The sequence below is a fragment of the Nylanderia fulva genome, unplaced genomic scaffold, assembly GCF_048542155.1.
Source record: "Nylanderia fulva isolate GAGA-0341 unplaced genomic scaffold, ASM4854215v1 Scaffold25, whole genome shotgun sequence".
Classification (NCBI taxonomy): domain Eukaryota; kingdom Metazoa; phylum Arthropoda; class Insecta; order Hymenoptera; family Formicidae; genus Nylanderia; species Nylanderia fulva.
In genome coordinates, this window is record NW_028190314.1 from 1,052,886 (window position 1) to 1,075,871 (window position 22,986).

At 32.8% G+C, this 22,986-nt stretch overlaps 2 protein-coding genes across 12 annotated transcripts in view; one reads left to right on the forward strand and one right to left on the reverse strand.

Annotated features, from left to right (window-relative positions):
* Window positions 1–22,986, reverse strand: part of HDAC4 (histone deacetylase 4) — a 122,052-nt gene that overhangs the window by 24,312 nt on the left and 74,754 nt on the right. For 5 of the 11 annotated variants that reach the window (XM_085483388.1, XM_085483387.1, XM_085483384.1 and 2 more), the window contains 2 exons: window positions 11,768–11,827; window positions 6,167–6,333 (listed from right to left, as the gene is read on the reverse strand). In XM_085483388.1, the coding sequence (XP_085339514.1) occupies window positions 6,167–6,333; window positions 11,768–11,827 (227 nt within the window). Of the gene's footprint in view, window positions 1–6,166; window positions 8,330–11,767; window positions 11,828–22,986 lie in introns of those variants that run through there. The other 6 variants (XM_085483383.1, XM_085483390.1, XM_085483382.1 and 3 more) reach the window with 2 other exon arrangements.
* LOC114941087 (uncharacterized) lies at window positions 585–2,488 on the forward strand. The gene is made up of 3 exons (XM_085483443.1): window positions 585–920; window positions 1,401–1,602; window positions 2,294–2,488. Exons 1-3 carry the CDS (start codon window positions 661–663, stop codon window positions 2,486–2,488), a joined length of 657 nt encoding a protein of 218 aa, XP_085339569.1. The 5' UTR covers window positions 585–660.

Consider the following 22,986-nt stretch of genomic DNA (forward strand, 5'->3'; position numbering starts at 1 on the left):
ATTCATATTTTTATTATGGTAAATATTAAGCAGAAAAACTTGTATATAAAATTCTTTTAATATATACCATATTGTTCCACAATTATTATGATTTCATGGTAAAATCTAAGAAGAAGTTCTCTCTGTGTAGAATTGATAGAATTGATATCCTTCAAGCTGGGATATTTATTCTCCTTTTAGAAACAAAATTGGAAAAAAACCAGAACGAAAATAACTTGAATCCTGGGAACTTTAATTAAGTTTCCGAGAACGCGATTCTTAAGTTCCGATTAGTCATTACTGAAGTGACAGAGTCTTAACGATAATTTAAATTATTGGCTCTTATACAGAAAAATCCACAAAAGTCGAAAGCTTCGAAATGATTGATGAATCGAAATTCGAAGATAATTGTAAAAAGATGCAATTTTGTAGATTAAATTTTCATAATTAACTTCACGACGAGCTTAATTTCAAGCCGTTATAATTGACAGTTGAACATCGCTTTGTCACTGTCACCATAATTCATACATCAATCTATTAACCAAAAGCTGATCAAGTCTAAAATTTTCGAATAAATTGATACACATTGCGATGTATCGTGAAAAATAATTGTCGTTATAAATTGTGTCGCAAAAGAATACTGAATTAATTAAAACAGATCCGGGAGGAAAATTGGAAAAAATGAACTTTACGGGACAATATAAAGCGAGGACCCTCGCCTTCATTATGCCTCCTAATGAAGGACCGACCTCGGGATGGAAAGGATACGCCCTTCGAATTACAGCATTCGCGGTAGGTTTCGGCATTTGCGTCCTACTGTTTCGAGGAAATAGTTCGTTTGGCAGAAGATGGAGAAGCTTCCGTAGAAATCGTAGAACTCCAACTGTGTCGAACGTCTCGAGTGCCGATTTGAGTACCACCGAAATGAAAGAGTTCAAAAGGTACAATTTTTATAAGAGAGACGCGCGCTATATTAATATAATATATTTTTCTATTAAATGTAAAATATAAAATTCCATTTTTATGTATAAATATAATTTCGTTTTCTTACATATACTCTTTTATAATTTTTTAAAATATTTTCTTTTATACTGACGTGTACATGTGCACTGTATATATGTAAAATTACATAAAGAAATATATAAAATTACACAAATAATAAGTGTAAAATTACACGATCGTGTAATTTTACATTTAATATTTACGTAATCTTACAAATTTTTATGTAATATGTTACATATATTTTTTTTACAGTGTGTATGTACTATGTATATTTGAACATTAATGTTTACGTTCCAACACGCGTTTATTTGCCGGTTTTAACTTATTTAATAAAAGCAACGTGTATCAACACAACAACGCGGGTGCGTTGCACATGCGTATGACAGGAGGTAAACGGCGCACTTTCGTTTCCTCGACAGTGACGACAGACCCACGATGACGTACAACGGCGAAATCTGTCCGATCTGTTTAAACACGCCGAGGATGGGCGTGAAAGCCCCCTGCGGTCACTTGTTGTGCGCTGAGTGCCTGGCGAGTTATTGCGATGTTAGAATAGCACCTGCGCCACCACCTTGTCCATTATGCAGAGCGCCGCTGAAATCGATGACCTTGGCCGAATTTGTTAGTGTAACACAACGCGCCAACTTCGACCACGATAAGTGAGCCGGAATACAGTGAGATGTAAAGATAAGATGTACGAGAAGGTTTATAGAGATATAGACCGTAAAAAAGTGGAAAATATCCGTATATAATAGAGGAGAAAAATTATCTTCTTACAATTAGGTCATTTCACTGTATTTCACCTAAACTGATAGCCTTACAAGGATAATTTATGTTAAAATACACATTTGGCTCGGAACAGCAATTGAAAATTCGAGATAAAAGAGTTAGGTATACAGAGTGTCTGACTAAAGTGTCACACCGAAAATTTACAAGTAGATCTCGTTATTTGGAGACGATTTTTTCTCAGCAAAAAAATCGAGGGAGGCTATTATTTTTGCATGTTCTAAATTTTTGCCATTATCTTTATAATTAAACCTTAAATTAAAATTTTATTAAAGTAAACTCTACTTGAAATTAATTGGAGAATACGGTTTTGTTAATATTTTATTTCCACAAGGCTTATTGTTAGTTTGCAAAAAACCCTTTACTTTCAATCGCTTATAACTTGAAAATTATTGATGCCTCAATATTTTTGCCGAGGAAAAATTGTCTCCAAATAACAGATCTACTTGTATATTTTCGGTCAGACACCCTGCATACAGAGAATTCTTTCTTCGGGTTAATGTTTCATTAAGTAATTTAATTACAGGCTGTTCTAGGTCCCAAAATAATAGATCCAAGCACCATCATGGTGCAAGACTGGATACGCGAATATAATCGTCGCAGTTCGATGTCGATATGGAAATCCATGATGGCGCGGCTCACCCTTTTTTTCAACATCTTCACTTTCATTCTAATTGTCGGATTAATCGCTGCGAGGCTTTCGATTTTTTCGGAAATATAAATATAAATTTTAAAATCTTATCGCGCAAATAATTATCGTTAGGAAGCTTCTCGACAAGATACGCGTTTATCATTAACGCTTTTTTCAAAATGAATGACATCATCCTTTGCAAATTATCTGTTGCAAATTATGAATTTGCAAGTATGAGTAATGAATAAAAAAAGAAGAAATGAAGCGCATACTTTGCATATAATAATAATGATATTGATACCCGATTCAAGACGCAAATGCAGGTATTATCCTGGGAAAACTAAACGTCATATGTTTACATTATCGATAGTGACATTGCATTAATCATATGCTAGTTCAAGAGCCAAAGCTCATAGGTTAATTTAAATTCTACCGACATACCTCGCCATGTTATATTGGTAGTTTGCGCGAGATTCTTCATACAATTTATCATTACATAAGCGTCAGTACTAATATAAGCTTAAGAATTATATAACAACATGAACAACTTGCTTCAATTTTCTTGCTCGTGTTTATATTAATCGCATTTTTTTTTTTTCATTTTAGGTAAAGAAACTATAGATATCATCTCATGAGTAATCGTAAATTATGCAAAAAATCAAGATCTATTACTGATAGATGCACTCTTTGGATCTACTCTGTGATGTTGTAATGCGAGAAAATAAAAATGAAAATTAATGTTGTCGAATCAATCAAAGATCGAGAATTAAATAATTTTTTTATTATTCTTTTTTTTAATTTATTTATATATGTCTCCGATGTGCATTATGCAATAAAATCATGTTATCATATAATAGCTGAAAGTATCATTATGCTTATAGTTTACTTTCTCATCTCGTAAGGAAAACATTTGTTTGCAAATCTCTTAATGTAATCGGGCACACATTGTCTAATTCATTTATAAAAAAATGATAGAAAAACTTTGAAAAATTGAAAATTGTAATTCGACAAAGAATGCAATTGATGCAAATATACAATTATACAATTGTACAATTGTACAATGCAAATATACAACTGTTTACTTGTTCATAACAGTTGCTTTCCATTTACATCAAAATTCACAATCAGATAAATCAGATAAATCTCACTTCTGTCTTTTTTTAACGTGGATGTTGAAGAAAGACAGAAGTAAAATTTATCTGAGTTTTGATGTAAATGGAAAGCAACTAATGATAAACTATACTTTGAACATATTGTTTAAATGTTTTAAATTTTATTTCTTTTATCTAATCTAAAGTTGGATTAGAATTGACTCATAAACGGATGTAAATATCTATATATGTATATAAAAAAGATACAATCTCTTCAAATATTTCTGACAACAAGAATATGTTTATATTATATAAAATCCTATTATAACAATCTTTTTTTTGTATAAAATATATAAAAATGAATGGTAATATCGAAAAAAAAAAAAAAAAAAAAAAAAAAATATAAGCATAAATTACACAATAAATTCTATAATTATAGATTAATAAAAAATATATATATAAACACGCGCGTGAATTTATATATATCTTTAATCGCAACATCATTTTGTTACTTATTAATAAATTATATGAGAAATATTTTCGATAGAATAAAAGATAATTGGAGCCGCGATTGCGTAAACCTTATGTCAATTAAAAAAGCGTTCGTGTGACGTATCTCGGCTCCGCAAAAACAAATGGCTATTAGAGGTGAGCTTATCGTCGTTGCATCAATATCATTTGTGTGAATTCCGATTCATTTGCCCCGATAAGGTAGACGCGCGCAGAAAATAACCCACCCTCCCGATATCTCCCACTATTTATCGCCGTCAAACGTATGGTAATTGAATTCTATATTCGCCGAATAAAACGCACGCATTACGCAGCAGGATGCAATTTTACGCGCCGTGTCGCCGAGATTTCCGCCAAACAATAGGACACGATCACGTCATCTTTATATATAAACATAAATATTTATATACATACATACATAAAATATGCGATAGGCTGGGAAACAATATTTGCTATTCTATGATAATTTTAATAACAAATTTTTTCGAAGGAAGAATCGATTGAAATTAATTTCCTTCCCGTTTAAATTATATGTATATTCTTTAAATCTCCCTCTAGAAAGAAATCGATTCCAAATTTATCAGAAGTAATCTGTTATTACTTTAATGGTGAATATTTTAATAATTACAAAATTACAGAAGACATTTTTTCATGAAAAGTATATCCTTATTATAAAGAAACTATATTATCTTGATATAAGCTGGAATTCCTTTAGTTTCTATTTTAAAGAGAAAATTATCAAGAAATATTTTTCAAAAATAAGAAAAAAGTACGATAACACAAAACTCTGTGAGAAGACTTGAATAAAATAAACGCCATCTCATTAAAATGTACGATGTTTGGGGTTTTAATTAAATGTATGCTACACACTATGAAATACGTCATGTATGCAATATTCAAATATATTTTATGCATTACATACCTATATGTATATATTTCAAGATTGTTTCCAGCCTTTTGTTTTCGAGGGAACGAAATCCGATGCAATATAACGAAACGTAATACTGCAGTTAGAGAAAATATCGTATGCGATATATATGTTTTCTTTCCGGTGGATTCTCCGCAAACATTAAATTTGGCCTTCGCGAAAGTATCGGCGACCTTGAACTTAATTGCCATGTTACTAAAGCGCGCACGATCGATCGAACTCACCCGAAACTGTGTGAGAGCTCGATTGCAGTAATCTAAACTTCATCGTATACATACCTATATTTCGATGGAAGCAAATTTGTGCGATACACAATTATCTATCGCTGCCGTAAATTCATTTCAATGCGATATACTGGCACAAAAGATTCGCATTTTCCTTTTCAAATCATTTTATGTCAAATCCTTTTATTAGGAAGACTTACGATTCAGAATAACATGTACACACATTTCGTATTTTATATACGTCCACAAATAAATCGTTCTCTTTCTCTCTTTTTTAATAAAAGGATTTAATATAAAATAGTTTTGATCAAATAAAAAAATAATAAATACGTCCTTTTAAAATAGCAAACAGATCTAGCTTTCTTCCGTGTTACTTTAAATCGTATATCAAACACATTTCGTAAAAGAGTATTGATGTATTTATTTTCACGGAAAATTGTCACTCTAATAAATATAATTAGATTTGTGAATTAAAAGATATCTATTTTATAATCTATTGACTAAAACAACATTACGCTCGCACCATTCTTCGATATTATATTTAAAAAAATATTTTCAAAAACATATGTAAAGTTTACTAGATTAATATATTTTTTGACAGAAATCAGCTGATAACTATCAAAATTTTCTGAAATTTATTTCATACACATCGATCCATTCTATATAGATATACAATGTATACATGTATATACACTGTAACAAATATGTAATATCTTACATAAAAATATGTAAAATTACATAAATAATAAATGTAATTTTACATATTTTTTTTTTACAATATAGATACATATACACAGATTAACAGAGGGAGATTTTGGGGGATCAAAATTCTCTCCTTCCGAATAAAAAAATTTTTTTTTTAAATTTTGCTAAATCTGTTGCAAAAATTTCGGAAAAAAATCTCAAGCCAAACAATTTTACCAGACTCTTCCTCTTCTTTTCCCCACATGATTGAAATCAGGATCTGCTAATGTAAACATGCGTATAGATATATATATATATAGTCGTACATTACCTGGAGTATCCTCTGCTGCAGCGCGTGGCCGTGCAAGCTGGCGGTGTCGGCCGCCGCGGCGTGATAAGCACCGGAAGTCAGGGTGGCGGTCGCCGTTCCTCCCCCATTGCCAGCGCCCAAATCTCGCGGTCGCGGCATCGGCGAGCCCGGCGTATCCCTGGCCATCTCTACGCACATGTAACAATAACAGCACACGTCCGGTAACATGCTCTCGTGAGCGATCGCGTGGCGATGACGATGGACGATCCGATGGTGGTGATGCGGACTTCCGCCGCCGACGAACTTCACGCTCGTGCTTTCCGCGCGCGGATATCGCTCGAACGCGCTCGCTCGTTCCACGTAAACCCTCATAGTCTCTTATTTTTATTTTCGTTTTTTTTTTAGATTTTAAGATTATGACGTTTCGATATCGCAGTACACGACAATGAATTTATTTATCATTTATTTCCGCGAAATGAAGTGCGAGAAATAAAATGTATTTATTAGCAGATTGAAAAGTCGTAACAACTGGTATTAAAAAATTCAGAAAATGGATTCACTTCTCTCCCTCCTACTAAGTCACTTACTGATGTCTCGATAATTTTTATCAATATTCGTTCAATAATACATGACGCGATATTTCACTCGTTACCAGCTAACTGTTGTCTCTTATCGATATTTATTCAACAACGCACCCCGTGATTTACATTTAATTTAAATATCGGGAAAAGAAATCAACACACACAACAGGCGCCACTAAAATCATCGACGGTAAATGTCTCGTTACGTATATATCTCGGCTGTTTAAAATCCTTCGAGCCGTCTTTCTCTCTGTCCTTCGTCGACGTCCAAATAAATAGTTTCAAAACGTTGTCAAAAATATGAAATATTGAGGAAAGCGAAAATCGTACATACATAAATAGCGGAAAGAATCAAAGTTTGTTTGTTTCGTGTCGTGAATATTTCTACGTTTCCAGACAACGTCGAGTTTCTGGGAGACACGAGGCGCAATTACATCAATTCGGTTGTTATTTTCTTCCTTTTTTTTTCGGGTTACCCGAGTCTCTAATTTGGAAAGGATCTGACGGAGTCGGGCAATTTTCGAGAGTTCCGCGGCAACGTGATCTCTCTCTTCTTGGGTCCTCTCATTATTGCCGGGCTCGAATAAGATAAAGGAAACAAAAAACCCAGCAGCGATTCCTGGACACGTTCTTGCACCCTCCGCTGCCTTATCACCCGCGACAACACTAGAAGAAGAGGAACTCGCGCGGAACTCGCGCGCGTGTGTCGCGGCCGATGTTTATCGCCTCGTTATTCGTCCGCGACGCGATAACGCGGCTATTTTTAGCGTTTATTACGCGCAATGAAACGAACACACGCAACGCTTATCACTCCCGCAGACACGAGGCAATGACGAGCAGGCACTCTGTTTTCGCGCCTGTCGCCAATTTTGGCGTACGAAATGAATTTCAGAAAATCTTGATAGTTATCAGCTGATTTCTGTCAAAAAATATATTAATCTAGTTAAAGAGGTCCGAAAAAAGATCAAGACGCGAAAATTTGTCCGCGCACTATAACATCATGATAAATCGATTGTATATCGCGCACTAACGCGACGAAAAATCGCTCTCCATCGAAATTTTACGTCGCCATGAAATTCCAGGAAAAAGTTGCGCGTGTTCCCGCGATAAAGCGTTTCACAGATTCCGCTTATCAGCGTTCGGGAGTCACAAGTTCAACGAGCTGCCTCCCTCGACGACGCACTCCCAGAGTTTGAGAGCCGATACGGTATGCACTACTTGGCTTATATATGTGCTCGGCGATCCGGATATACTCCTCTTTCTCTCGTCTCTCCCACCGCGGAACGACGGAACTTCACAGGTGGGACCTCCTCGTGTTTTCTCGCGACCTCGGGGCCGTCGCGCGCGTGCAGGAAACGACGGCGAGCCGCGCACGAGGTGGAAGAGAAGGAGGAACTTATATACGTCGCTCGGTCAGCGCTAAATTTAGCTCCGCGCTGGAAACGATTACGCGAGAAGCCAAGATGCGAGGTGAGAGAAACGATGAGGGAAGGAGAGACTCTGTGTGACACGCATTAAAAAAAAAAAAAAAAAGCAAGGAAGAGGGAGGAATTAAAAGGAAACCTCGTCCTCTCGGAAGACGGAGCGCGACTGAGCCGATCGCGACCGCGAGTTGTTCTGATATAATTCCCTCATCAACGCGCGATGAGAGAAGGACTGGATGATGGACGGATGCTGCATCGAAAGCGGGGAACCTCCGCGAGATATTGGCCAATCGCGAGAGTGACGTTTTCGCTCGCGCTCACGTGGTCTCTATATCTTCTCTTTTCCCTCTCTCTCTCTCTCTTTTATTTCTCCACTTCGGAACTCGCGAGCGACGAGGAATTCTTCACCGGAGAAAATTCCATGGATGCTGACGGAGAGTACCACGTGCGGGATTGAATTGTGCTAGAAGTGGAATAATTTTCCCGAAATTTGTTTATTTAAAAAAACAACTCTTATTGTCGCTGAAGTATGATAATAAAGGGGTATAAAAGAGACTCGTCCCGTTGCTATCAAGCTTTTGTATTCCTTTATTCTCGGCTCGAAAACCCCATATGTTAACCATGTGTTGCCTATTCTTAACTTTTCTCCACTTCTTTCAACTTCACTCATATTCTAATATGACCTAATAACTTTTTGACCCGCCCAAAATTTCTCTTTGTATAAGTTTTACGTATATGATTTAATATTGAATAACTATTTTTGCAAGCAAAGAATTGCTTTTTGGCTTTATTTTTTTTTTTTTATTCAACAAACACAGGATATGAAGACTAAATAAAAGAGAAAAAAAGAATATACTTGACTATTGATGAAACTACTATTTCTACTTCTCTTCTAATTTAAGTATACTCATTCAAGATTATCGAGTTGGTATATGTCTACAAAATCATTCTTTTCAATAAAACTTTTATTGCGAAAAAAGACCTTTTCAAAATTGTTATTCAAAATTTAAATCTATTATTCAAACTTGATCTTTATACTTTCCTTTGCTCTTCTTCTTTACCCTCATCGAAAGAAATATGTATTTATCTAACGCATTATAATAAATATAATAAATGCGTAACCGTATATATATATTTCTGAATAAATGCCGAAGATAAAAAAAGCTAATTACAAAGCTATTAGAAAGATATTAAAGATAATTTTTCAGTTCAACATAATTAAGTTAAATCTAAACTCGATATTTTTAAAGATTTAAAAAAGATTCAATATAAATAGTACATATTATAAAATTCTTTTATAATATATACAAAATGTAAAAAAAATAAATTATTATAAATAATTTAATAACAAATATTAATTTATCGAGTAATACTTCAAATATCATAGTAATAAGAGAATTTAGTGTCAGACACATAAAAAAATAAAAAAAATAAAAAAAAATGTATACAATACATTCTATTTTCCTCAAAATTAAATTGCCCTCTTTTTTTTCAATTTTTCTTTTACTATACATTGATATATTTTATAGAAGTATATTATTATAGCCATTTTGAAAAGCAATATCAATATTGAATCGAGGAGTTGCTCCTATCTCTGAATCTATACACGATAACATACATAAATGGATATAAATAGATCTGTATTTAAAATTTCAAGGTTATCAAAATCTACGAGTTGCGCGCTGTCCAAAAATATGAGTATCAAATATTCGGAAAAATGAATCGTCGAATACGAAAACGTAAACGCGGCGCCTTAATAGACTTCGACAAATTTAGATACATTGATAATCACGCGTAAATAACGACACGTGTATGTATATGTGTAAATACGTGTGTCACGCTCGTTTCTGCACGCGCGTGCGAGAAAATAAAATTATTACGTTAAATCTTAATCGCGCATCGCATTACATCTTCTTCTCGGATGTTTTTCCTTTTTTAATTACGTAACGAGATATATACTATATATATATATGTATGTTTTTTTGAATGTGTATAATTATACTACGTCGCATATTTAGTATTCCGCTCTGAATAAAATTCTTTATCTGCAATTCTTTATCTGGGCATTACACGTAGCATGTCACATTATACGTGAGTAATGCTTACATTAAGGATTATTTTCTTATTCACATTTATTAGATCATTGCGCGGACTTCTTAAACGTGGGATCGAAGGGAACATATACTCGATTCGTTAAATTTAGGTTGATCCAATAATGTCATTTTGCGAATTTTACGAGAATAAATATCTTGGAAAAAAATTTTGTGAGCGAATAATTTGCAATAATTGTCATTTCACATTATAGCCTCTTTTGCAATATATACAATACAAATATACTTTATTTTTTTCATATCTTTTTTTATTACTTATTATCCATTTTATCTATTATTAAATATTTTTTCCTCCAACTTATCTGCGTGTATAAAAAAATTTATATTATTATTGCCACGTTTTATTAAGAGCCATACATATATATATATATATATATGTAATAGAAAAACAGAAAGATTGGTCATTGATGTTTACCGAGAAATAGCGATGCCAACGGAATAGCGAAGAATCGAGGACAGACTCGGGGCAAATTTATATTATTTAGATGCGTAAACAGTTTGGCAGTAATATTTTCCTTTCCCCCCTTCCTCACCCCTTCGCGTGCACCTCCCACGTCGATTATGGTTAATACCGGTTATACCAGTTATACCAGTTATTACGACTTGAAATAACATTTGTGTTCCTGAAATCTGTTCTCGCCAATTTTTTATCCCTTTCTCTTTTGCGGCTGCCTTTCGGAACAGTTATAGATTCGGAACCGGATATATTTAGAAACTAATTGTACGTAAAAACAAACAATTTAGCCGAACTTTAAGATAACTTTTCCAAAACGCATGATTCATCGATTCGTCCATTGTCAAATAATAATAATTATCGGCTTAATTGGGGAGCCAAAAATATATATCGCGCTCGATACTATAAATATATATTACAGCTTTGGTACTATATATAATTTAATCTCCACGACAAAATATAAATTCGAAAACCGAATCTCAAATTGATATGAATTAATAAGGAGACGATTTCGACGAATTATGAATCAAGTGCTAACACTGTAATCCATGCATGTGTATGTGCGCGTGCATTCTCGGAAAAGTTACAAATTATCTGTTCTTCAAATAAAATATTTAATAAATATACATATATTTCTTAAAATTAATTTTTATTTAGTTAAAAGTTACAAATTATCTGTTCTTCAAATAAAATATTTAATAAATATACATATATTTCTTAAAATTAATTTTTATTTAGTTAAAAGTTACAAATTATCTGTTCTTCAAATAAAATATTTAATAAATATACTTATATTTCTTAAAATTAATTTTTATTTAGTTAAAAGTTACAAATTATCTGTTCTTCAAATAAAATATTTAATAAATATACATATAATTCTTAAAATTAATTTTTATTTAGAATCTAAGGACTCTGAAAATAGGTACCGCATTAATTAATTAAACATAGAAACTGCACGATATTTAAATATCAGGATGAAAAATTGCATCGATCAAAGAAAAAATTGCGTCGGTGAAAGAAAATTTTAGAGATATGATAGCAAAAATGCTCACCCTTTTGAGGCAGATGCGTGAAGGCGGACGTGATCTCGACACTTCTGTAGCCCACGTCTTCTGAAACAAATTACGAGCGTTTTACAAAATTGATGCACGTATAGAAAAAAAAAAAACAATGTAAATTAGCTCAAAAAAAAGCAACATAAATTAGATTGCATTATCAAACGTAATCGCACATTCGCTAATTCGCAAATAACGTTGCAATTTGTGCCGATGACAGGCCGTCGATGTGCATAAATAATGGTCGACTGTCGATTGACGTCAACCTATTTGAATTACGGTAAGAGATGCCCCGAGCAAACTATTGTGAACTATTATTATATATCACGATTGATGATAGCGATGGCGGCGTCGCATACTTCAATTACAACCGGTCAGCTTATCTCAGATCGTAAATTCTTGTGACTGTACATGTTATGCATAGTTTTCATTCGACTTTCCACGTGCGGATAATTGACTTCAAAAAAATTAATAAAAAATGAATAAAAAAATTTGCATCTTATAATAAAAATAAAAAATTGACTGTAAGCATTTTAATTTTTTTTGTGTACAATTATCTAACAATAAGTTTTAAATAAAAAATAAAAAATTGCAATAAGAGAATAAGCACTGATTTTTAATAGTTTCGGACTCTTTCCTTTAATAACTAATTTCCCGTCAGTTTATTTTACATCTATAGAAATAAATAAGAAATTGAAAGAAATTAAATAAAATTTGTTTAAAGCTCAACATTAACAATTAAAACTTGAACAATCCATAAATTTGTGAAAAAAATGCATTTACGTAATACACAGGTCGAATTTTTCTATAATATTTATATTTTGCAATCGTGCGAAAATAATATTTTTTCTCACAGGCATATTTTTATTTTCTTAGGCGTTCTCTAATGCGGAAGAAAGTATGATCATAAGATGCATTGTGCGCCGGTCCCGTGCTAATCTTGGGCGCAAGTTGAGCTGCCTTGTGATTAGATAAAACACACCATCACGTCCTTTTCGCGCGTTTCATCTAAAACGTCTCGCTTACTACAAACCTGAGATGATGTCGCGTCATTCTCAAGTTTCGTGGGACTCTGTGAAGTTGGCACGGCTTTTTTCGATTTTCAAAAAAAACATATGAGTTCTAGTAGCACTTTTAAGAGTTCTAGAGTTCCTGATAGGTTTCGCAAATAGTTCTGTCAATTTAAGGTCAAAAAACGAATTTTTTAAAAATGTCGTGCTAACTTCCCGTAGCACGACACTTATGCAAAAAAAATTTTTTATTCATGTATTTCGATAGATTTCGACGAGATCTAGAGTTCCTGATAGATTTTAACAATAGTTCCGGCGAACCATGCATTCTACGAGTTAAAAAACAAAATTTAAACGATATTTGTAAAAATTTTATCTTGTTGTGCTAATAGAAATATTCATTTCTCACGGCGCAATTTGCGAGCTCTAGGATAGTTCTGACCTCCAAAATAATGTTCGACAATAGTTCTGTCGATTAACCATAATTAACTTAATTAATTAATAAGCTATTATAGCACGACATCGCGGAAGAGTGTCGTGCTGGTAGAAATATCTATTTCTCTGGGCGCATTTTACGAGTTCTAGGATAGTTCTGACCTCCAAAATAATTTTCGATGATAGTTCTGTCGATTAACAGTAAATAACTTAAATAATTAATAAGATAATTATAGCACGACACTCGAGCAAAGAGTGTCGTGCTGAGTATATATCGCAGTTCTAGGGGGAGTTTTGGCTAGTTCTCGTAGAGTTCTATGCTCTGCAATTATTTTTAAAAATAGTTCCGGCGAGTAAACATTTTTTAATAATTTTTGAAATTTTTTAATGTCCGATTTCAGCACGACACTCGAGCAAAGGGTGTCGTGCTGAGTATATATCGCAGTTCTAGGGGGAGTTTTGGCTAGTTCTCGTAGAGTTCTATGCTCTGCAATTATTTTTAAAAATAGTTCCGGCGATTAAACATTTTTTATTAATTTTTAAAATTTTTTAATGTCCGATTTTAGCACGACACTCGAGCAAAGGGTGTCGTGCTGAGTATATATCGCAGTTCTAGGGAAAGTTTTGGCTAGTTCTCGTAGAGTTCTATGCTCTGCAATTATTTTCAATAATAGTTCCGGCGATTAAACATTTTTTAATAATTTTTAAAATTTTTTAATGTCCGATTTCAGCACGACACTCGAGCAAAGGGTGTCGTGCTGAGTATATATCGCAGTTCTAGAGAGAGTTTTGGCTAGTTCTCGTAGAGTTCTATGCTCTGCAATTATTTTCAATAATAGTTCCGGCGAGTAAACATTTTTTAATAATTTTTAAAATTTTTTAATGTCCGATTTCAGCACGTCACTCGAGCAAAGGGTGTCGTGCTGAGTATATATCGCAGTTCTAGGAAGAGTTTTGGCTAGTTCTCGTAGAGTTTTATGCTCTGCAATTATTATTAATAATAGTTCCGGCGATTAAACATTTTTTAATAATTTTTAAAATTTTTTAATGTCCGATTTCAGCACGACACTCGAGCAAAGGGTGTCGTGCTGAGTATATATCGCAGTTCTAGGAAGAGTTTTGGCTAGTTCTCGTAGAGTTCTATGCTCTGCAATTATTTTTAAAAATAGTTCCGGCGAGTAAACATTTTTTAATAATTTTTAAAATTTTTTAATGTTCGATTTCAGCACGACACTCGAGCAAAGGGTGTCGTGCTGAGTATATATCGCAGTTCTAGGGGGAGTTTTGGCTAGTTCTCGTAGAGTTCTATGCTCTGCAATTATTATTAATAATAGTTCCGGCGATTAAACATTTTTTAATAATTTTTAAAATTTTTTAATGTCCGATTTTAGCACGACACTCGAGCAAAGGGTGTCGTGCTGAGTATATATCGCAGTTCTAGGGAAAGTTTTGGCTAGTTCTCGTAGTGTTCTATGCTCTGCAATTATTTTCAATAATAGTTCCGGGGAGTAAACATTTTTTAATAATTTTTAAAATTTTTTAATGTCCGATTTCAGCACGACACTCGATAACTATACTATTGCTCGAGTGTCGTGCTGAAATCGGACATTAAAAAATTTTAAAAATTATTAAAAAATGTTTACTCGCCGGAACTATTATTGAAAATAATTGCATAGCATAGAACTCTACGAGAACTAGCCAAAACTCCCCCTAGAACTGCGATATATACTCAGCACGACACCCTTTGCTCGAGTGTCATGCTGAAATCGGACATTAAAAAATTTTAAAAATTATTAAAAAATGTTTAATCGCCGGAACTATTATTGAAAATAATTGCAGAGCATAGAACTCTACGAGAACTAGCCAAAACTCCCCCTAGAACTGCGATATATACTCAGCACGACACCCTTTGCTCGAGTGTCGTGCTGAAATCGGACATTAAAAAATTTTAAAAATTATTAAAAAATGTTTACTCGCCGGAACTATTTTTAAAAATAATTGCAGAGCATAGAACTCTACGAGAACTAGCCAAAACTCCTCCTAGAACTGCGATATATACTCAGCACGACACCCTTTGCTCGAGTGTCGTGCTGAAATCGGACATTAAAAATTTTTAAAATTATTAAAAAATGTTTAATCGCCGGAACTATTTTTAAAAATAATTGCAGAGCATAGAACTCTACGAGAACTAGCCAAAACTCTCCCTAGAACTGCGATATATACTCAGCACGACACCCTTTGCTCGAGTGTCGTGCTGAAATCGGACATTAAAAAATTTTAAAAATTATTAAAAAATGTTTACTCGCCGGAACTATTATTGAAAATAATTGCAGAGCATAGAACTCTACGAGAACTAGCCAAAACTCTCCCTAGAACTGCGATATATACTCAGCACGACACCCTTTGCTCGAGTGTCGTGCTGAAATCGGACATTAAAAAATTTTAAAAATTATTAAAAAATGTTTAATCGCCGGAACTATTATTGAAAATAATTGCATAGCATAGAACTCTACGAGAACTAGCCAAAACTCCCCCTAGAACTGCGATATATACTCAGCACGACACCCTTTGCTCGAGTGTCATGCTGAAATCGGACATTAAAAAATTTTAAAAATTATTAAAAAATGTTTAATCGCCGGAACTATTATTGAAAATAATTGCAGAGCATAGAACTCTACGAGAACTAGCCAAAACTCCCCCTAGAACTGCGATATATACTCAGCACGACACCCTTTGCTCGAGTGTCGTGCTGAAATCGGACATTAAAAAATTTTAAAAATTATTAAAAAATGTTTACTCGCCGGAACTATTTTTAAAAATAATTGCAGAGCATAGAACTCTACGAGAACTAGCCAAAACTCTCTCTAGAACTGCGATATATACTCAGCACGACACCCTTTGCTCGAGTGTCGTGCTGAAATCGGACATTAAAAAATTTTAAAAATTATTAAAAAATGTTTAATCGCCGGAACTATTATTGAAAATAATTGCAGAGCATAGAACTCTACGAGAACTAGCCAAAACTTTCCCTAGAACTGCGATATATACTCAGCACGACACCCTTTGCTCGAGTGTCGTGCTAAAATCGGACATTAAAAAATTTTAAAAATTAATAAAAAATGTTTAATCGCCGGAACTATTTTTAAAAATAATTGCAGAGCATAGAACTCTACGAGAACTAGCCAAAACTCCCCCTAGAACTGCGATATATACTCAGCACGACACCCTTTGCTCGAGTGTCGTGCTGAAATCGGACATTAAAAAATTTTAAAAATTATTAAAAAATGTTTACTCGCCGGAACTATTTTTAAAAATAATTGCAGAGCATAGAACTCTACGAGAACTAGCCAAAACTCCCCCTAGAACTGCGATATATACTCAGCACGACACTTTTTGCTCGAGTGTCGTGCTATAATTATCTTATTAATTATTTAAGTTATTTACTGTTAATCGACAGAACTATCATCGAAAATTATTTTGGAGGTCAGAACTATCCTAGAACTCGTAAAATGCGCCCAGAGAAATAGATATTTCTACCAGCACGACACTCTTCCGCGATGTCGTGCTATAATAGCTTATTAATTAATTAAGTTAATTATGGTTAATCGACAGAACTATTGTCGAACATTATTTTGGAGGTCAGAACTATCCTAGAGCTCGCAAATTGCGCCGTGAGAAATGAATATTTCTATTAGCACAACAAGATAAAATTTTTACAAATATCGTTTAAATTTTGTTTTTTAACTCGTAGAATGCATAGTTCGCCGGAACTATTGTTAAAATCTATCAGGAACTCTAGATCTCGTCGAAATCTATCGAAATACATGAATAAAAAATTTTTTTTGCATAAGTGTCGTGCTACGGGAAGTTAGCACGACATTTTTAAAAAATTCGTTTTTTGACCTTAAATTGACAGAACTATTTGCGAAACCTATCAGGAACTCTAGAACTCTTAAAAGTGCTACTAGAACTCATATGTTTTTTTTGAAAATCGAAAAAAGCCGTGCCAACTTCACAGAGTCGTTTCGTGGGGCGACGAGCCAATAAACGATGAACCTTATCGTCGCGACTTAAGATCATTATCGTGCGTATCTTGTTATCGATTATAATCATTCTGAATAAGAAACGAAAATCAAATCCCAATAATCCCTCTTTGTATAATCTCAAGGTAAACATTTTTTATTTGTCTAGGAAATACCTCATCATTTTGATTCGCGATTTGTGTATTGATTAAACAGTTAAAATATTAATTTTTAGTTGACAGTTTCGTTGAAGTCAATTTTTAAATATGTTTAATATAAAAAGAGAAAAGATATTTGATATTTAATATTACATATTTAAAATTTGAAATATATAAATTTATATTTACATGTATTCTTTTTGAACATATATTTGTTCCAAAGAGATTAATTTATCTATTTGAATTTGAAAAAGTAAAAAAAATTCATTATAATTAAATGGATTTAAAAAAGCGTGTGTCACGCGAAAGATTCTGTTTCGTTTTCAATCATGATATTTTAATTAAAGAACAGCTTATCAAAGGAAATTATTTCACTGGTGATAAACCTATTGATTTCGTTTGAGATATCAGAAAATTGTGGTAATCTTTACGTATCGAATTGGGAGATCTGTTTCCGAAAATAAATTATGCGATTAAATTTTTTTTTATCCGATGTATACGCATTCATGTAACGGGAGATATTTCTAAAAAAATATTCGATCAATATAAAATAAAAACATGCGAGTAAGTTTTGAAAGAGACATTCCTGTCGATTATCTGATGTCAGATAATATTGTTTCGCTGATCTATCAAAGATCATGGTGCGGATTCTTTTGTTCGTTCGGATCTAATAAATCTACGCGTATATACCATAATCACAAAGTCACCCGTTCTATTTTTAGCCGAAGGCCGTAATAGTCCGACGAGTGCCGACACAGTCATCGCGATGACCTTAGTATCGAACACGCCTCTGATCTATTATTATTGAAGATTAATCACCATTTTATCGACTACAGCTTGTTATACCTGAATAGCCCGCATAATTCGTGATTACACAGCGAAATGAAGTTTGAAGAACGTATAACATCATCTATTCGAAAGTTCCATATTTTAAGAAACAATGAATATGTATTGACATCTAGAATTATACATGCCGTATTTGTTGATCGATCAATTATTATAATAATGTTACAAATTAAACGTTTTAATTTTTCTACTAAATTTAGAAATCTTTCGCTGTGTATTCAATATTTAATAATAAATAAAAGAGACTTTAAAGATTTTAAATTCGGTGTCTAAAAAATATGTTAAAACATTTTGAAAATATCATTCTCGACATTTTTAAGTATTTTAATTGAACGGCATCCTCTGAATTAAATTAATAATTAATTGATAAAAGGCTCGTATAAATTAACGAAATTAAAAGAAATAAATATTGTAGGTCAACTAAACGAGCAAAATTACATAAGATATAAAGATTTATTAATAATTAAATTCTCATTCCATTAGAGAAACAATATACAACGTAAACGTTTCGACTGCACTACAGTCTTCTTCGATACATAAAAATCAAATATTAAAATACAAAGTTAACGATTCTTCGCTGATGAACAATGGATAAGTAAGACGATTAGTCTGAGATTCCAAGTTTTGCGACATTTAATCATGATTGTCGTTTTAACAAGTTCTTCTTCTCATTTGTTATTTGTTATTTAGACTTCGCAACACACACTTGAAATTTCGAGAAGAACTTGTTCAAACGATAATCATGATTAAATGTCGCAAAACTTGGAATCTCAGACCAATCGTCTTACTTATCCATTGTTCATCAGCGAAGAATCATTAACTTTGTATTTTAATATTTAATTTTTATGTATCGAAGAAGACTGTAGTGCAGTCGAAACGTTTACGTTGTATATTGTTTCTCTAATGGAATGAGAATTTAATTATTAATAAATCTTTATATCTTATGTAATTTTGCTCGTTTAGTTGGCCTACAATATTTATTTCTTTTAATTTCGTTAAATTAATAATATAATAATATATTTGTAAATTAAATTAGACCAGAATATAAAATATGATTAAAAATCTCATATATAGGAGGAACAAATATGTAAAGAGTTCCATAAAAGCTAAATAATTTTTGATGATATGAATATGACATTTATATAAATTGCTTAATTAAAAAAATTTTTTTACATCAAACAAAATTGTAATACATGTTACGACAGTGCAATGTAAGCGCCATCGAACGAATATCCTTTGTTGCGGTGTATTTATAGAACGATGACTCTATCGAGGCAAAGAGCTAATAAATATCGATAATAATCGCTGCATACACGCGCGTATATGTCTCTCTCTCGTCAACCTCGGGAGATATCGACGATTTTAAATGCAAGAGAAACCGGCAAGTCGCGGGAAAGTCGATTGTGTCCGGGTTCCTTTGTATTCCTGCTTGCGATAATAAAGCGAGATCAGACTCTAAAAATTTATAGGACATTCTTTTTGAAACGCCTACGACATGACCCCGGTGACATTATCATGATCTAGAATCGAAGTATCCGAGGAAAACCCTCGTGCGCAAACGATAATCTATCGAGAATTTTTATCAAGTCTCTATGTCTAATTTCATAAAAAAGCATCGAAGCTTGTAAAATCCGATTAGTATTCCACCGAAGATCACAGAAGGCGAACATTTTGTTTTATCATTGCAAGTCCGTGGTTAATTATCGAGATTTACGAGTTGAGTAAAGAGACTTTTACGATCGTACTACATCCGTTCTTTTGAAATTATCTTCAAGTAATGTTTAAAAAGAAAGATAAAGCAGTGTACACTCTATAATTAGAATAATATATGTATATAATTTACAAGACTCTAATAACTTCTATTTTCAATTTGAATATTTATTATTTAATATTTTCATGTATGTCATTTTGCATTTAAATAGGAAATTAATAGCATAGATATAGATGAAAAAATACTGTGATGTGTAAAATATGTGTTGTTCGTATTTACAAAAGATAAAAAAAAAATGTTCACGTTGCAAAGCTGACTTTTCTAAAAATTGACTGAATTTATCTCAAAAACTTCATATATTATTCGTAATTATAAGTATAAACAGTGGGTCAATTAATAATTTCGAAAGTAATAAGTTCATAAATGCAATATTCAATCATTCTCATTAACATCTTTAGCTTATAAAATATTCTATCCATCGGAAAATATCAGCATCAAGTTTGCATATCTATGTTATGCAATGATGTTATGAAATATTATCTCGCAAATAAATTTATTTTTATCCACATTAAAAAACGTCAATAATTTTTAATCGAACAGGGTAATCCTTGCCATCGTTATAAATTGTTGAATAAACTATCCATAACACAGTGAAAATTTTCTCTTACCCTAAATTTTCCCTCATCATAGTAATCATGGGACGATAATGGTATTAAAAAAATTTTATAAAAGTTTTTCTGCTTAATATTTACCATAATAAAAATATTTATATCTACCACAATAAGATATAAAACATGCTCGATTAATTTTATTATATTCATATTAATATTTGTAATGTGATATAAATATTAATCAAAGAAATTCATAAAATTCAATTACCAAGATTTCCGTAGGCTAAATACTAAGAGAAAAAATTATCTTCGTGTAACAGCATTACTGAGAGTAAATTTTGGGTAAATTTGACAAGTTCGCTATCATCTAAGGTTTAAGAAATTCTTATAAAATTCAATTACCATGATTTTCAGAGTAAATACTAAGAGAAAAAATTCTCTCCGTGTAACAGCATTACTGAGAGTAAATTTTAAATTAATTTGACAAGTTTGCTATCATCTAAGGTTTAAGAAATTCTTATAAAATTCAATTACCATGATTTTCATGGTAAATACTAAGAGAAAAAATTCTCTCCGTGTAACAGCATTACTGACAGTAAATTTTAGATGAATTTGACAAATTTGCTATCACATCTAAGGTTTAAGAAATTCTTATAAAATTCAATTACCATGATTTTCAGGGTAAATACTGTAAGAGAAAAAATTCTCTCCGTGTAACCGAGAATAAACTTTGCTATCGTCTAAGGTTGAATTGTATACGAAAAATCTGAAAAGAAGACCGATCGCGGCTGTGAAACTTCCGTTTCAGATTTTTCGACAGCGGCGCCGAAATCGCTTCGGAAGGAGCTCCTCCGAACTGGCTGCGAAAGAATGCACCGGCCACGGTAGGCTGGCTGCAACGTCTACGGTGAAGCAAAATGGGGCGACGAGGGGAAAGGGGGAGGGGGGAGGGGGAAGGTGAGCGAGAGATGAAACGCCGTGAGTTAGTGAGCGAGTAAGTTAGTGAGGGAGCGAGCGAGTAAGTTAGTGAGGGAGCGAGCGAGCGAGCGAGCGAGAGGTCACTGCACGGCGCATTCCTTCGAGTCAAGTCCAAGGTTAATCCCGAGGAAGAGGGCCCCTTCGCCGTTAGTCCTCTCTCTTTACTTTGGTGCCTCGATCGCGCCACCAAAGGTCTCTCTTACGCGCGTTTCCGTTCTTCTCCGCCATCCGGGATGAGGACGTCGAGGTCCCGAAGTAAACGATAGAAAGAGCCGAGTTTTCGTGTTCGTCCGAATTATTACGGATATTTCTCGCGCAATTTTATCATTCAAATCGGCGATATCGAGATAATATTCGATTCTATATATCAGCGACTCCGATTAAGAGAAGTTATGTATACGGGAACTGACTTTCTGTAGCAATTTAAAAAAAAAAAAATAATAATTTTTATATAAAACGTAGGAAACTGAGTTTATTAAGAGAGAGAAGTTATGTAATTGAAATGTTTCTTATCTAATGAAATATTTAGGTCATCTTCTTTCTTGGAAGCTTGGTCAATTAAAATACAATTTTTATCTATATATATATATATAGCTTATCTACAATAAGCTATCTTACTGTATCAAAAATAAAAACACATTAATAGGTATTACACATATAAAAAGTTAATAAGAGCAGAAGTAATATTACGGTTATCAAAACTAATTTATTACATTTAATCAATATATACTGATAGAAACAATAAAGTTCAAATTAATATAAAATTATAAAAATAAACTCGAAAGTTAAAACAAATGAAAAATTAATAGGTATATCAAAGGGCAAATCGAGTTATTACATTGACAATTTGCTATATCGAGATAATTTGCAATATTTAATAATTTGCACATAAATAAAATTGATCTTGACGCTTTGCATATAACTTCTTCAGTGTATAATTTAGAATGTTTTAAATTTTAAATCGTTTTACTAATCATAATAAAAAAATCGTGTTTTTTTATTTATTAATAGCTATCGGAAAAAAAAAAAAATTCCATTATGCATTTCCAACATATATCTTGCACGAGTCACCGTTTTTTTTTCTTCCAATTATATCACGCTACTGCTCATTTTATTGGACACATTTGTATATATGCATATCGGATATTCGAATCTCTCGTACATATACCATTTTTAATTTTACATCTGATATTTTTATTCACACTCTACGTAACACATTTGCAATCGAATGCATAGAGAGAATTGAGGGAGGAATACACTTAAATATGCAATTATCGGGTTTGTTATGAATTAATGTTGTTCCTTCGGAGCATATTTAAGCGAGATACTATAAAACTACGACAACCATCCCCTTATTCAATCTCTCAATTTGTTCCGCGGAAAACTTTACGATATCGTGTTTCCTGTTTTATTATATCTTTCTCTCTCTCTCCATATATGTATAA

Coding starts and splice junctions, on each gene's coding strand:
- LOC114941087 (XM_085483443.1), top strand. CDS start 661: ATGAACTTTACGGGACAATATAAAGCGAGGACCCTCGCCTTCATTATG. Junction 921..1,400: donor GAAATGAAAGAGTTCAAAAG/GTACAATTTTTA, acceptor TTTCCTCGACAG/TGACGACAGACCCACGATGA. Junction 1,603..2,293: donor CGATGACCTTGGCCGAATTT/GTTAGTGTAACA, acceptor ATTTAATTACAG/GCTGTTCTAGGTCCCAAAAT.